This window comes from Oncorhynchus mykiss, chromosome 17, assembly GCF_013265735.2.
Source record: "Oncorhynchus mykiss isolate Arlee chromosome 17, USDA_OmykA_1.1, whole genome shotgun sequence".
Lineage (NCBI taxonomy): Eukaryota > Metazoa > Chordata > Actinopteri > Salmoniformes > Salmonidae > Oncorhynchus > Oncorhynchus mykiss.
This window is the reverse complement of record NC_048581.1, coordinates 47308350-47322210: the sequence shown is the minus strand read 5'-3', so window position 1 is coordinate 47322210 and position 13861 is coordinate 47308350. Positions and strand designations below refer to the sequence as shown.

Genomic DNA, 13861 nt, shown 5'->3' with positions numbered 1-13861 from the left:
ACATGTAAATAGGTCCAATTCAACTGGAAAACAACAGGGGGGTTAAGAGAGAAATGTCTTCTTAACAGCCATTTTTTCCTTAATTATAGACTTAAGAAGGAAGTTAAGCAAAGTTGCTATTCCTCAAAAAGGTTATTGGACATTTTGTGCACCGTTTCTTATGTTTCTCCTTAAGCAAAAAGTTAATGGAAATGTTCGTAGATCCAAAACAGCCAAACTCAGGGCAGTGAGAGAAAAAGCTAATGAAAGCAATTTTTTAACTCACTCACAAACTTAATTTGAAAGTTTCAGTATTTATTATTTTAAACCCAAGAACATGTTTTAGAACAGTAATATCAGTCACATAATTAGTTAAATAAAGTCCAAATGTGTCACACCCTGACCATAGTTTGCTTTGTATGTTTTGTTTGGTCAGGGTGTGATCTGAGTGGGCATTCTATGTTGTGTATCTAGTTTGTCTGTTTCTGTGTTTGGCCTGATATGGTTCTCAATCAGAGGCAGGTGTTAGTCATTGTCTCTGATTGGGAACCATATTTAGGTAGCTGTAACAACGTTTGTCTGTAGAAGGAGAAGCGGACCAAAAAGCAGCGTGGTGGTTACTCATGTTCTTTAATGGAAAATGAACGATACATGAAATAACTTAAATCTACAAAACAACAAACGGAATGTGAAAAACCTATACAGCCTATCCTGTGACAACAAACACAGTGACAGGAACAATCACCCACCAACACACAGTGAAACCCAGGCTACCTAAGTATGATTCTCAATCAGAGACAACTAATGACACCTGCCTCTGATTGAGAACCATACTAGGCTGAAAACATAGAAATGCCCCAAAACATAGAAAAACAAACATAGACTGCCCACCCAACTCACGCCCTGACCATACTAAATAAATACAAAACAACGGAAATCAAGGTCAGAACGTGACAGTACCCCCCCCCCAAAGGTGCGGACTCCGGCCGCAAAACCTTGACCTATAGGGGAGGGTCTTGGTGGGCGTCTGTCCGCGGTGGCGGCTCTGGCGCGGGACGCGGACTCCACTTCATCACTGTCTTAGTCCGCCTTATTGTCCGCCTCCGTGGCTTTCTCACCATGGCCACCCCTCTCAATGACCCCACTGGACAGAGGGGCTGCTTGGGACAGAGGGGCAGCTCGGGACAGAGGTGAAGCAGCTGCTCGGGACAGAGGGACAACTGCTCGGGACAGAGGGGCAGCTGCTCGGGACAGAGGGGCGGCAGCAGCTTGGGACAGAGGGGCGATAGCAGCTCGGGACAGAGGGGCGATAGCAGCTCGGGACAGAGGGGCGGCAGCTGCTCGGGACAGAGGGGCGGCAGCTGCTCGGGACAGAGGGGCGGCAGCTGCTCGGGACAGAGGGGCAGCTGCTCGGGACAGAGGGGCAGCTGCTCGGGACAGAGGGGCGGCAGCAGCTTGGGACAGAAGGGGCGGCAGCAGCTCGGGACAGAGGGGCGGCAGCTGCTCTGGACAGAGGGGCAGCTGCTCGGGCGGCCCCTGGCTGACTGGCGGCACTGGCGGCCCCTGGCTTACTGGCGGCCCCTGGCTGACTGGCGGCACTGGCGGCCCCTGGCTTACTGGCGGCCCCTGGCTGACTGGCGGCACTGGCGGCCCCTGGCTGACTGGCGGCACTGGCGGCCCCTGGCTGACTGGCGGCCCCTGGCTGACTGGCGGCACTGGCGGCCCCTGGCTGACTGGCGGCACTGGCGGCCCCTGGCTGACTGGCGGCATTGGCGGCCCCTGGCTGACTGGCGGCACTGGCGGCCCCTGGCGGCACTGGCGGGCCCTGGCTGACTGGCGGCACTGGCGGCCCCTGGTTGACTGGCGGCACTGGCGGCCCCTGGCTGACTGGCGGCACTGGCGGCCCCTGGTTGACTGGCGGCACTGGCGGCTCCTGGCAGACGGGCGGCACTGGCGGCGCTGGGCAGACGGGCGGCACTGGCGGCGCTGGGCAGACGGGCGGCACTGGGCAGACGGGCGGCACTGGCAGCGCTGGGCAGACGGGCGGCACTGGCGGCGCTGGGCAGACGGGCGGCGCTGGGCAGACGGGCGGCACTGGCGGCGCTGGGCAGACGGGCGGCACTGGCGGCGCTTTCTCACTGAGTGAGAAATGCCTGACAGGTTCCTGACTCTCCAGCGAAGCGTTCCGGAGGAGGTAAGCGGGGTTCTCGGGAAGCCGGGGTGGCCGGGAGAGATACGCGCTGCTGACAGCTGGATAACTGAGGGGCTGGGAGGTTACCCGTCGTGGTAGGCTGCCTAACAGACAACCCGCAGAATTGCTCCAGCAATGCATCCAGCGCGCGGTCATGGTGTTCGGCCAAGTTCTAGAAACCTTCCATGACACCACGAAGCAACTCCTCATGCCTTCCAATGGTGACTCATTGGGAGGAGGTGACGTTGCGGAGCTGGTCCGAGTCTGCTGGGTCCGTCATGGCCAGTCCGTACTATCAGACTTCAGGATAAGATCCAGATGCAGACAGTTCAAAATAACAAATGTTTGTTTACAAAACAGGGGGCAGGCAAACAACAGGTCTATGGCAGGCAGAGGTCAGTAATCCAGGGCAGAGTCCATAAGGTCAAGAACAGAAGGCAAGCTCAGGGTCAAGGCAGGCAGAATGGTCAAAAACCGGGAGAGCTAGAAAACAGGAACTAACAAGAAACAGGAGTACGGGAAAAACAGTGGTACGCTTGACGAGACTAGACGAACTGGCAACAGACAAACAGGGAACACAGGTATAAATGCACCAGGGATAATGGCGAAGATGGGCGACACCTGGAGAGGGGTGGAGACAAGCACAAAGACAGGTGAAAAAGATCAAGTGTGACATACACTGGCTGCCCCACCACCACAGAAAGCACAGAGCTAGGCTGAAACACCTGCATTTTGGAGCTGCCTTACTCAGTAAAACAAAAAAGAGACCATGTTTGTATTTTTGCAAACTGATATGTGACACGTATTAATGCCAAAATAATATTCCCCACCTGCCCTGAATGACGGGTCGCCACTGCCCATAACATGATGCATCCACCGCTATGCTTGAAAATATGGGAGTGGTACTCAGTAATGTGTTGCATCGGATTTGCCCAAACATAACACTTTGTATTCAAGAGAAAAAGTGAATTGCTTTGCCAATTATTTTGCTGTATTACTTTAGTACCTTGATGCAAACACAATGCATGTTTTGGAATATTTTTTATAGGCTTCCTTCTTTTCACTCTGTCAATTAGATTAGTATTGTGGAGTAATTACAATGTTATGATTCATCCTCAGTTTTCTCCAATCGCAGCCATTGATATTTGTAACTGTTTTAAAGTCACCAAGGAAATCCCTGGGCGTTTTCCTTCCTCTCCGGCAATTGATACTGTATAGGAAGGACACCTGTATATTTGTAGTGACTGGGTGTATTGATATACCATCCAAAGCTTGATTAATAATTTCACCATGCTCAACGTGATATTCATGTCACGTTCTGACCTTAGTTCCTTTGTTTTTTCTTTTGTTTTAGTATGGTCAGGGCGTGAGTTGGGTGGGTTGTCTATGTTAGTTTGTCTATGATTTTCTATTTCTGTGTTTGGCCTGGTATGGTTCTCAATCAGAGGCAGCTGTCAATCGTTGTCCCTGATTGAGGACCATATTTAGGTAGCCTGTTTTCCATTGTGTTTTGTGGGTGGTTGTTTCCTGTTTAGTGTTTTTGGTTCACCTTTCAGGACTGTTTGTTTGTTTGTTTGTTTGTTTGTTTGTTTGTTTGTTTGTTTGTTTGTTTGTTTGTTTGTTTGTTTGTCTGCCGTGTTTGTTGTTTTGTCTAGTGTTGCATATTTCATTAAATAATATGAATACTTATCATGCTGCACCTTGGTCCTCCTCTCCTTCCCCAGACGACAAGCGTTACAATTCATTGTCAGGTTAAAAACGTTTTTTTTTGTACCCATCTACCAATAGATGACCTTCTTTGCGAGGCATTGGAAAACATGTTTTATTACATGTTCAGCTCAGTATCAATGTTTCTTTCTTTTGATTAGATTTAAAATAGTCTTTCAAAGTTTAGATGTAAAACCATTATCTCCCTAGACCTGCTCCCATGTGTTATCTCGTGCGTAGCCTATGCATGGGGTGTAGGCTAATGTTGTTACATCACTTGGCTGCCAGCAGCAGCATCCGCTCAGAGGGTCCGCCTTTGAGGAGCATCAGCTAGAGCTTGTCCATATTGTGCATCTACAACATCTTAAATCGGCTGAGTCACACCTACACCGGCGGTTTCAGTTATAACAATAAAATACGACCATCAACAAGGATTAAAATAAAAAACGTTAGCAGGTAAGGGTTGATGTATTAGTCAATGTCATATACAAGTTTATCGTTCTTATTATGATAAAAATGGATACTACAAAGGATGTTTTATTTGCGAGCGCTCCTTCTGGTATCCTATAATGAAATTAACAAAATAATCCACGTTCCTTATCTATGTTATCAATTGCAGTGTGTTTGAAATGCAGGCGTGTTTTTGTTTCAGCACAGGAATGATTGCCTACGTTAAGATAAAACTAAAACAATCATATGCCATTCATAATTTAGACGGCGCATAGGCCTACATGTATTCATCATACAATCACTATTGAACGCCCTGTCCTTCTCCGAACAGGTTTTACACCCTATCGTCTCGAAAAATGGTTAAATTGGGGAATAATTTAAGTGACAAAAACAACGCCAAAACCGTCTCAGAAGATGGATTCGACACCATTCCCCTCATAACACCCTTAGATGCCAGTCAACTGCAGTTCCCTGTACTCGACAAGGTAATATTTATTCGAGTGAATTGAAAGCCTATTGGTGCAGTATATCTACTCCACCCATCGTCAATGTTTTTATGGAGTTTTTTTTTTTACAGGATGAAGTAATATGAATGTGACCAACTAAGGATCCAATAGAAATAAACGTGTCAATGTAACCACTATTTTGTCAATAGCCTCAAATAAAAATCTATCAATCTATTCACCATTACACACATGAAGGATATAGCCTACAAATGTTACACCTTCGTGCAGGCCTATGATCAGCATTATTTATTTACATCTTGGCATTTGCCATTGTGTTTCAGGTGGTGGTAAAGACCAAAACAGACTATGATGGGGAGCACAAGAAGAGCAAGCTGCACTCCCCCAAGATAGCAGCATTCTCAATAAGCATCATTGAAGGGGTATCTGAGCGACTTAAAGTAAGATATGTTTTCCCAAACCCAAGCCCCCCTTGATTAATCCAACTGTTGCCATGGCAATGGTCTTGTAATTGTCGTGTCTCACTCAGTTTTTTTTTCTCAGGTTTTTTTATTTAACCTTTATTTAACTAGGCAAGTCAGATAAGAACAAATTCTTATTTACAATGACGGCCTACCAAAAGGCAAAAGGCCTCCTGCGGGGACGGGGGCTGAGATTAAAAATAAATTAAATACAAATATAAAACAAAACACACATCACTACAAGAGAGACAACACAACAGTACATAACGAGTGACCTAATACAACAACATAGCATGGCAGCAACAGATGAGTTTACATAGAGGTCTTTGAGAAGCAAATTGCTAGGCTACAGATCACCTGAAGAAGCCATACCTGCTCACTATCTAAGAGTGGTCCATCAAAAACATTGGTGCGAATGCATTCCATGACATCCCGTAGCACAATTGATTTCCCAATCTGTAGTGCTCAAATGCTCTTTGTGGTATTTTCCAGCTCGCTATGCTGATATCTTTGTATCTGAAGTCTTAAGGCATAATCTGTTATCAGATAGGGCAAGACATTTACTTTTCTGTAGGCAATATGCACACTGTAGTTGAAAGGGACATTCCCTACCTGGTTTCTTTCTTGTCTGGCTCCATGCTGGTTTTGCAGAGCAGCCCTTGATATCAATTCTTTAATGATTTCCGCAAGATGTTTCTAACTCTAATAGAGAAATATGACATCATCTACATCCTGGAAAATCAGAAGGAACTCTTAGTAAACCTCAGTGTCAATAAAAATCAATGATATAATACACTAAGTTTGGGCCCGTGATCAAGACAAAATCAGGTCCCATATTTATAAAGCGTTCCAGAGTAGGGTTGCTGATCTAGGACCAGTTTAGCCTTTTTTATTACACTGGTCTTAGTACAGCACTCCTTCTCTGAGACGCTTTAAGAATACGGGCCCTGGCCTCATAGCTGAGGCTGGCATATTTGACAAAGTGATTTTCCTGACAACTCTCTCCCACTCCCCGCCTCCTCAGTTCCTTGAAACGCCTGTAGCCATTGCATAATACCCTGGAGATGCCAGTGCAATGTACTTTTACTCTTTTAAAGACATCATGAGTCTCACTCTGTTCGGTCTAACGTCCAATACCTATTCCCTAATCAAACCCTTAGACATGTCTTGATGAGTCCCAGTAGAGCTGAAGTAATAGGATAGGTGCAATTAGCCCTCTGGCCCCATATTCATAAAGTGATTCAGAGTAGGAGAGCTGATCTAGGATCAGATCGCCCCCTGTCAATGTAAACTTATTAATTATGATCTAAAAGGGAAAACTGTTCCTGGATCAGCATGCCTACTCCTTCTACTGAGGCCATGAAATAATTGGATTGGTAGAGGCGAAATAGTAATAACTCCGCCTATCCCTGTGGTTGGGCAAATGCAGATTCTGTCATATTTCTTACACCCATCTAGTTCAGTAATCTACCACAGAGTAGTATCTAGTGGCTAGCCGTCTAGGGATTGATTTGGGCTTGGGCATGGTGTGACCTATCAGTAACCCAGAGATGATGTTTGTCTCTCTCATCTTCCTAGGTCACTCTGCTGGTGATTTGTGCTTTGGCATTTCTGGTCTGCGTGATGTTTCTGGTGGTCTATAAAGTCTACCAGTATGAGCAGCCCTGTCCAGATGGCTTCATGTACACGGTAAGCTACTACAGTAAGCATCCCACTGGGCACACACTGGTTGAATCAACGTTGTTTAAATGTAATTTGTCAGCGTATTGTGACGTGGAATCAATGTGGAAAATGCATTGGATTTGAAAAAAGTCATCAACCTCGGCTCGGTTTCCCGATAGTGATGGAATTTAGGCTTAACTATGCATCATAAAAATAACTTCTGAAGATGTCACACCCGTTTCCCAAAACACGCAGTGCACTCGTTACAAAGTTAAACTTAACTGAGTCGCTTCAGGAGCTGTATTGTGCTGAAAATGATTCCAGAATATAGGCTAAAGAGCTCCCTGTTGCTCTTAAATTGTTTATGGTTATTTCTTTACACAATAGTTTTCCCATCATGAGAATAAATGTTCTGTAGTCTATTATGTATGTAAGTGTTTGTATTATGTTTGTCATGTGTTATAAGTGTTTACTCGTACCATTTTTGTAAGCAATCTTTGATTAAGTAAAATCTGAATTTTTCAGTTTGTCTAAACTGTGAGCAAGAATGAATAAAAGTTGTTTGTTTGCTATAGACAATATCAGCTTGACCTAAAAATAGGATATGATGACAATGGTTTTTGTAATTGCTCAACAAATCATTGTAGCCTAATGGCAGGCAGGAATTGGGCTTCAAGTAGGCCTAACAGATATTCTACAATTAAATCATTAAACAAATAGAATAATTAAACATGAAGTAGCAAGTTAAGCGACTTTACTATAGACCTAATATGTTGACCTTTAGGTTATTGTTTAGGTTACAACGAAACGTGTCAGCTTCTAGATAATAGTAGCCTATAGGCCTAATAGATACGAATATGGAATAGACTCAGATGTAGCCTAATGGCTAAATGCTAGGTAGGTCTATCAATTGCACACGAAAGTGCTGTCAACCATTTAACCTAAATATATAATAGCTAGATTATTATGCTATTTCAGTTTTCATTAAAAAAAGCAAATTTATCCTTGCTTTGCTTGGTTAAAACATTGCACACTTTTTAGGCCATTCAACGATGACGTTTTCGGCGGTCACAGAGAGACAGATAAACATCTTCATTCTATGTTTAGCTGAGATTTTCTATGTGTAAAGTGGGTAAATGGTGATCTAATGATGCACTTAGCTGTTCTACGAGGGGTCTGAGGCAGGCATTAGATTACGAGCAATTTCAAGTACAGCGTTAATAAAGACAGTTTTGGGAAACGGCTCAGAAGTTCTAAGGATTAACTTAGCCTTAAGATGCTTTTGGGAAACCAGGCCCAGGATTGTTTTCATCTCCTTTCAACCAGCATTGTAAACATTGAAATTAGGGTAAAGCGTCAACTTAAATTCATTGACAACCTGATTAACAAGTTTTTACATCGATCTAATTCCAACATAATCATCAGAACTATGCATATGTTGAAATTGCATTGACAATTCCATGTAGAAATGTTTATTTAAAAAAAAAATCCTACATCAATATATATTGGGTGGTTGAAGTTCTGTAGAATTTCATATTTGATTAGACATTTGACCTTGTTTCACTGTTGTTAGTAAAATTATATTTGAATCAACGTCATTGTTTCAACATCATTCTATCAACCGAAATAGATATATTTAAATCAAATGTGAAGCCACAGTCCAATAATTTCTGACTGAACAGGGACTCCTACTGGAATATGAGGAGTAATGCACTTCAGTGAGAATAAGTCTACCATCCAGATTCATACCTCTATGTTTCCTGTTTAGCTTTGGAAACAAGCTGTGTTCGATTCAGCTGAGCTATAATGTTAACACATTTAGACATTGATCAGTATTCATACTCTTTTGCGTAGACAACCTAAATGACACTGCATAGTTGAAAATAGAGTTTTTGATATGGGATTTGAAATTTTATAGTGGAAATATTTGCAGATAACCCATATCTGCCAATATGTCTATTATTATAGCTAGAATAAAAATAAAACATTTTTCTGTATGGATTGTGCTTAAAACAGCCCTTCGACAATACTCAGAAAGCTGATTTCTTAAATTTGAGGAAATGACATTAATGTAAGTGCCACACAGAATTTAGGTGCACCAGAAAGCTGATATTATTTAATGGAAAAACTGTTACTCTAGTGAAAGGAGGATAAACTGCACTGATTCCAGCAAAAATATTTTTCTCAAGGCTCTGAAAACTGAGCTGCCTCATGCTGGGAAACGACATAGGACACATGTTCAATGTATTGCTATTTAGCTATGTTTTCATCAATTGTAAGGCTATTGCCACTGAATTCTGGTAGTTGTCACTTGAAAGGAAAAATATCAATCACAAAATGCGCCGCTGGCACAGCGTTGCCTCAGTGATAGGTCCTTGCTATCTGGCATCCTTGGGTTGTCCCTACTCCATTGAAGTTGACATTTAAAATGGTTACGGTTCGGGTTTAACATATGTATGTCCTAAGGATCCCAGATATCACTAACCCTCCATGAACGCCGTCAAGTACACAGCTAGTTAGTTATCTGTCTAGTTAGTTAGCACGCGTCATGGAAATGGCGATTAGTGAAACGTGAATTTGAACCAGTGCGTATCAAGTGACAATGAGTCCATACATCAAAACGTAGCTACGAAGCGCTACTTTGTAATCTGCTATGTTTTTTTGAGTGTCTCTGAAAAAATTTGAATGACAGATCTTGAGGAAGACACTTTGCAAAGAGCAAATATAACACCAGATTTCGCTGGCTTCACTAAAGGGCTCTAGTGTCCTGTCTTGCTGTAGCGCACCAAAGCAAGATAGGCTTATAGCCATGCAAAGAGTGCCCTCTTCAGGACAAATAATAAAATGCAACAACAACAAGCATTTAATTCCATTAAAAAAAGAACTTTTCTCCGCATTTTATATCGGTCATTCTCGGTGGATTAAACGGCGATACAAATACATCGGTAAAAACCGAGAATGACGTTTCTTACGTTTTTTTCTAACGTTTCTTACACAAGCTGTATGTGAAAGTAAATTCGGAGTGAGGTTGGGTTTATCTAGGCTACATTGACATCTGATTTGCCCAAAGGACAATCATTGGTTCATGGCATATGGATGATCCATGGATGATTGGATCTTTCGAAGTAGTTACCATTAGCCCTATAAATGGGATGCCAAATTCATGATATTAGTAGAAAACTTTTAACTTTGGATATTATCTCTGGTATTCATAAGTGGCCCGATTAAGAAATCATAGGCTCTGGGGCTCTTTTTTTGGCTGTTACCTGTATGTGCTTGTCATAAGATTTAATCCACATTTTTTTTTTTTTATGTTTTAGAAACAAAATTATGCTCTCTGCTGTATTTTGAACATTGAAAGTGGGCTCCTGTCGGTTTTTAAAATTATTATTCTCTGCCTCGGGCCCACATACACTTGTGTAAGAAAAGTTAGTTACTTTTAACTATTCAATGTTATGTAGGTAGTCTATGCAAATGAGTATGGAAGCTGATCAATGTCTGAACATGTTGCTCAGCCAAAACGTACACAGCTTTTTCCCAAGCCAAGCAGGGTACATACAGTGCATTTGGAAAGTATGGACTTTTTCAGACCCCTTGACTTTTTCCAAATTGTGTTGCGTTAACGGCCTTATTCTGAAATGTATTAAATTGTTTGTTTTTCTCGCCATCAATCTACACACAATACCCCATAATGACAAAGTAAAAGCAGGTCTTTAGACATTTTTGCAAACTTACACAAAAACTTACACAAAATATTAACTGAAATATCACATTTACATTTACATTTACATTACAAGTATTCAGACCCTTTAATCAGCACTTTGTTGACGCACCATTGGCAGCGATTACAGCCTTGAGTCTTCTTGGGTAGGACGCAACAAGCTTGGCACACCTGTATTTGGGGAGTTTCTCCCATTCTTCTCTACAGATCCTCTCAAGTTCTGTCAGGTTGGATGGGGAGCGTTACTCAACAGCTATTTTCAGGTCTCTCCAGAGAGGTTCGATCGGCTTCAAGTCCGGGCTCTGGCTTGTCGAAGAGTCCCGAAGAGAGTCCCAAAGCCACTCCTCTATTGTCTTGGCTGTGTGCTTAGGGTTGTTGTCCTGTTGGATGGTGAACCTTCTTCCCAGTCTGAGATCCTGAGTGCCCTGGAGCAGGTTTTCATCAAGGATCTCTCTGTACTTTGCTCCGTTCATCTTTCCCTCGATCCTGACTAGTCTCCCAGTTCCTGCCGCTGAAAAACATCCTCACTGCATGATCCTGCCACCACTATGCTTCAACATAGGGATGATGCCAGGTTTCCTTCAGATGTAACGCTTTGCATTCAGCCCAAAGAGTTCAATCTTGGATTCATCAGACCAGACAATCTTGTTTCTCATGGTCTGAGAGACCTTTGGGTGCCTTTTGACAAACTCAAAGCGGGCTGTCATGTGCCTTTTACTGAAGAGTGGCTTCCATCAGGCCACTCTACCATAAAGGCCTGATTGGTGGAGTGCTGCAGAGATGGTTGTCCTTGGTGCTGGTCACATCCCCGACCAAGGCCCCCCCCCCCCCCCCCTCTTATTGCTCAGTTTGGCCTGGCAGCCAGCTCTCGGAAGAGTCTTGGTGGTTCAAAACTTCTTCCATTTAAGAATGATGGAAACAATGACGTTGATTAAAACATACAATTTGACTCTCAACATTGAAACATGGTCAAATAAAATGTCTAATCAAATATAAAATGAAACAACTTCAACCACCCAACGTTTCAATGTTTAATTTAACGCAATTTGAATGTATACATAGTTCTGAAGATTATGTTGGAATTAGATTGACGTAACAACCTGTTCGTCAGGTTTAGTCAATATAATGACGTTTTACTCTTATTTCAATGCTTACGACGCTGGTTGAAATAAGATGAAAAAGGCGGCGGCGGATTATATTTTTTAAAAATCTAATGTATTTTTCCACGTTGATTCCACATCACAATGCATTGATAAATTATGTTGAAACAACCCCTGTTTGCCCAGTGGGATGCCTCTTGTAGGTACCAATGAAGACCTTATTTAAAAAAAAAATGCAGCATACAGTTGCACTTTCAAGACAGAACTTGAATCAATTCTCCTTTTTTTAAAAAATATTATTGGCACCTTGATGTTATCTTCTTTTCAGTAATGACAACGACAGGTTTTCACAAGCACTTCCAGGTCTTATTTTGTCCACATTTTTAGAGTTCTGCCTCTTGTTCCTATGCTAAAATCGCTCTCTCCCTCTTGCAGCAAGGTCGGTGCATGCCGACGGGGATATACGGCTACTACCCCCCTGGTGGTCGCGGGCGTCTCTTCACCATCATCAACCACTACAACATGGCCAAGCAGACCATCACCCGGTCCGTGTCCCCGTGGATGACCGTCATGTCAGAGGAGAAGGTCACCCAGCAGGAGACCGAGACCCACCAGAAGCTGGCCTAATCCACTGGGCTGTATTCAGAGAGGTGAAACGTTAAGAATGTTACAGATACAATTGCAATGAATAGAGCTGACCTGATGCCCAATTCTACATGAGCGCTAATCATATGTGTGCTACAAAATGTGTTTCTATCTCAGCGTTCTGTAACGTTGCAGCCTTCTGTACTAGGATCACCATCTAGCCCTGTGAAAAACTCCAAATCTGGAAAAGCGTTGGAGCTAAAATGATTGTTCCTGAGCTGCACCAGTTTTAATTGTTATTGTAGAACTGCAATATATCAAAAAAAGTATTGTTTTAAATCAGTTCAATTATTTTACAGATGCCTTTGTGTAAGCAGACTGGAATAGGGGTTGGAGAGATATTGGTTTTGCTTGAATAGCATCTGCGGTTAGTTAAAATTATTTGAGGGGAGAACACGCACACGTCTTGCCACATACTCGTTGACAAAACTTATTTTTACACAAACGTAAAATGGGGAATAAATATAAACTAACTGAACCATCTAGTGTCTGTGGAGCTGGTTTAACCACACATGCACGCATGACTTTACAAGACTTCTGCATTTCACTCAAGCAGACTGTCTTTGTTACAAAAATACATATGAAGTACTGTCAGAGAATGTCCTGTTTAGCCCTTGAGATCCAGCTAAAATGGCTGATAAAAAAATACCGTTTTGCCTCCCCTATTTGTGGATGAATGGGGTATGACTCACTTGAAGATGCATTTTGATGATCAAAAATCATGTCCTATTGATGTTTTGGAAGTCAAATGACTCCAATTTGTAGATGAGTTTTAATTCTGGGTCTTGTTCAGTAAGCATGAAACAGGGGAAAACATTTTGAAACGGGGAGATACTACCTAAACTTATCCAATAAGAAATGCCCATTTTCTGTTTCCGTTTCAAAACACTTTGCAACGATGTGCTATACTGAACACGGCCCTGATATGACGCTCACTATATGTCTGTAGAGCTCACCTTTATTGTGGACACTGTTTGATCAGGCACTATGTCAAGGTCTTCAGAAAGCATGTGAATGCTTATTGTCACTGCATAGCATATCCCATGTCTTGTTGTTGATATTGAATGTTTTTGCATTGCTCTTGAATGTAACGTGTAATGCCATTGAATAGGGTTCTGTAGTAGTCAGTCACCCTAAAAGGCAGTCAAGTCATACAGATATACCAGAGTGAGGGAAGCGTGCAGTGCAACTCTAAAAACGTCATATTTGACAGGAGAAATCTTCATTGCTTAAAAAAAAACTTTTTTTTAAGTGTCATTAGTTTTTTCAACGATACAATGACTTAAACAGAAGTACATTTGATGCTGTGTTTTTGAGGACAATTGAGGAAAATGGATTGGCTTTGAACTGTACACCAAATATCTATTAAAATGCACACATTTCACATCAACCTTGGAGTAATCCATCATATGTTTTAAAAAAAAGCGATGAAGTTCCTTCATGCTCATTTCCAAAGGCAATTATTTGGATTGTGGGTCATG

At 42.5% G+C, this 13861-nt stretch overlaps 1 protein-coding gene across 1 annotated transcript; it reads left to right on the top strand.

Moving 5' to 3' along the window:
• The first annotated feature begins 4158 nt into the window (after nucleotides 1–4158).
• LOC110493984 (neuronal vesicle trafficking-associated protein 1) lies at nucleotides 4159–13770 on the top strand. The gene is made up of 5 exons (XM_021568628.2): nucleotides 4159–4333; nucleotides 4659–4812; nucleotides 5115–5231; nucleotides 6831–6941; nucleotides 12171–13770. The coding sequence occupies exons 2-5, from the start codon at nucleotides 4684–4686 to the stop codon at nucleotides 12360–12362; spliced, it is 549 nt and encodes a 182-aa protein (XP_021424303.1). The 5' UTR covers nucleotides 4159–4333; nucleotides 4659–4683; the 3' UTR covers nucleotides 12363–13770.
• Nucleotides 13771–13861: the final 91 nt, after the last annotated feature.

Bases quoted from the DNA above. Each gene is read 5' to 3' on its own strand.
- LOC110493984 (XM_021568628.2), top strand. From the start codon at position 4,684: ATGGTTAAATTGGGGAATAATTTAAGTGACAAAAACAACGCCAAAACC. The intron at 5,232-6,830 runs GTAAGATATGTT...TCATCTTCCTAG, and splicing joins GGGTATCTGAGCGACTTAAA to GTCACTCTGCTGGTGATTTG. The intron at 6,942-12,170 runs GTAAGCTACTAC...TCCCTCTTGCAG, and splicing joins CAGATGGCTTCATGTACACG to CAAGGTCGGTGCATGCCGAC.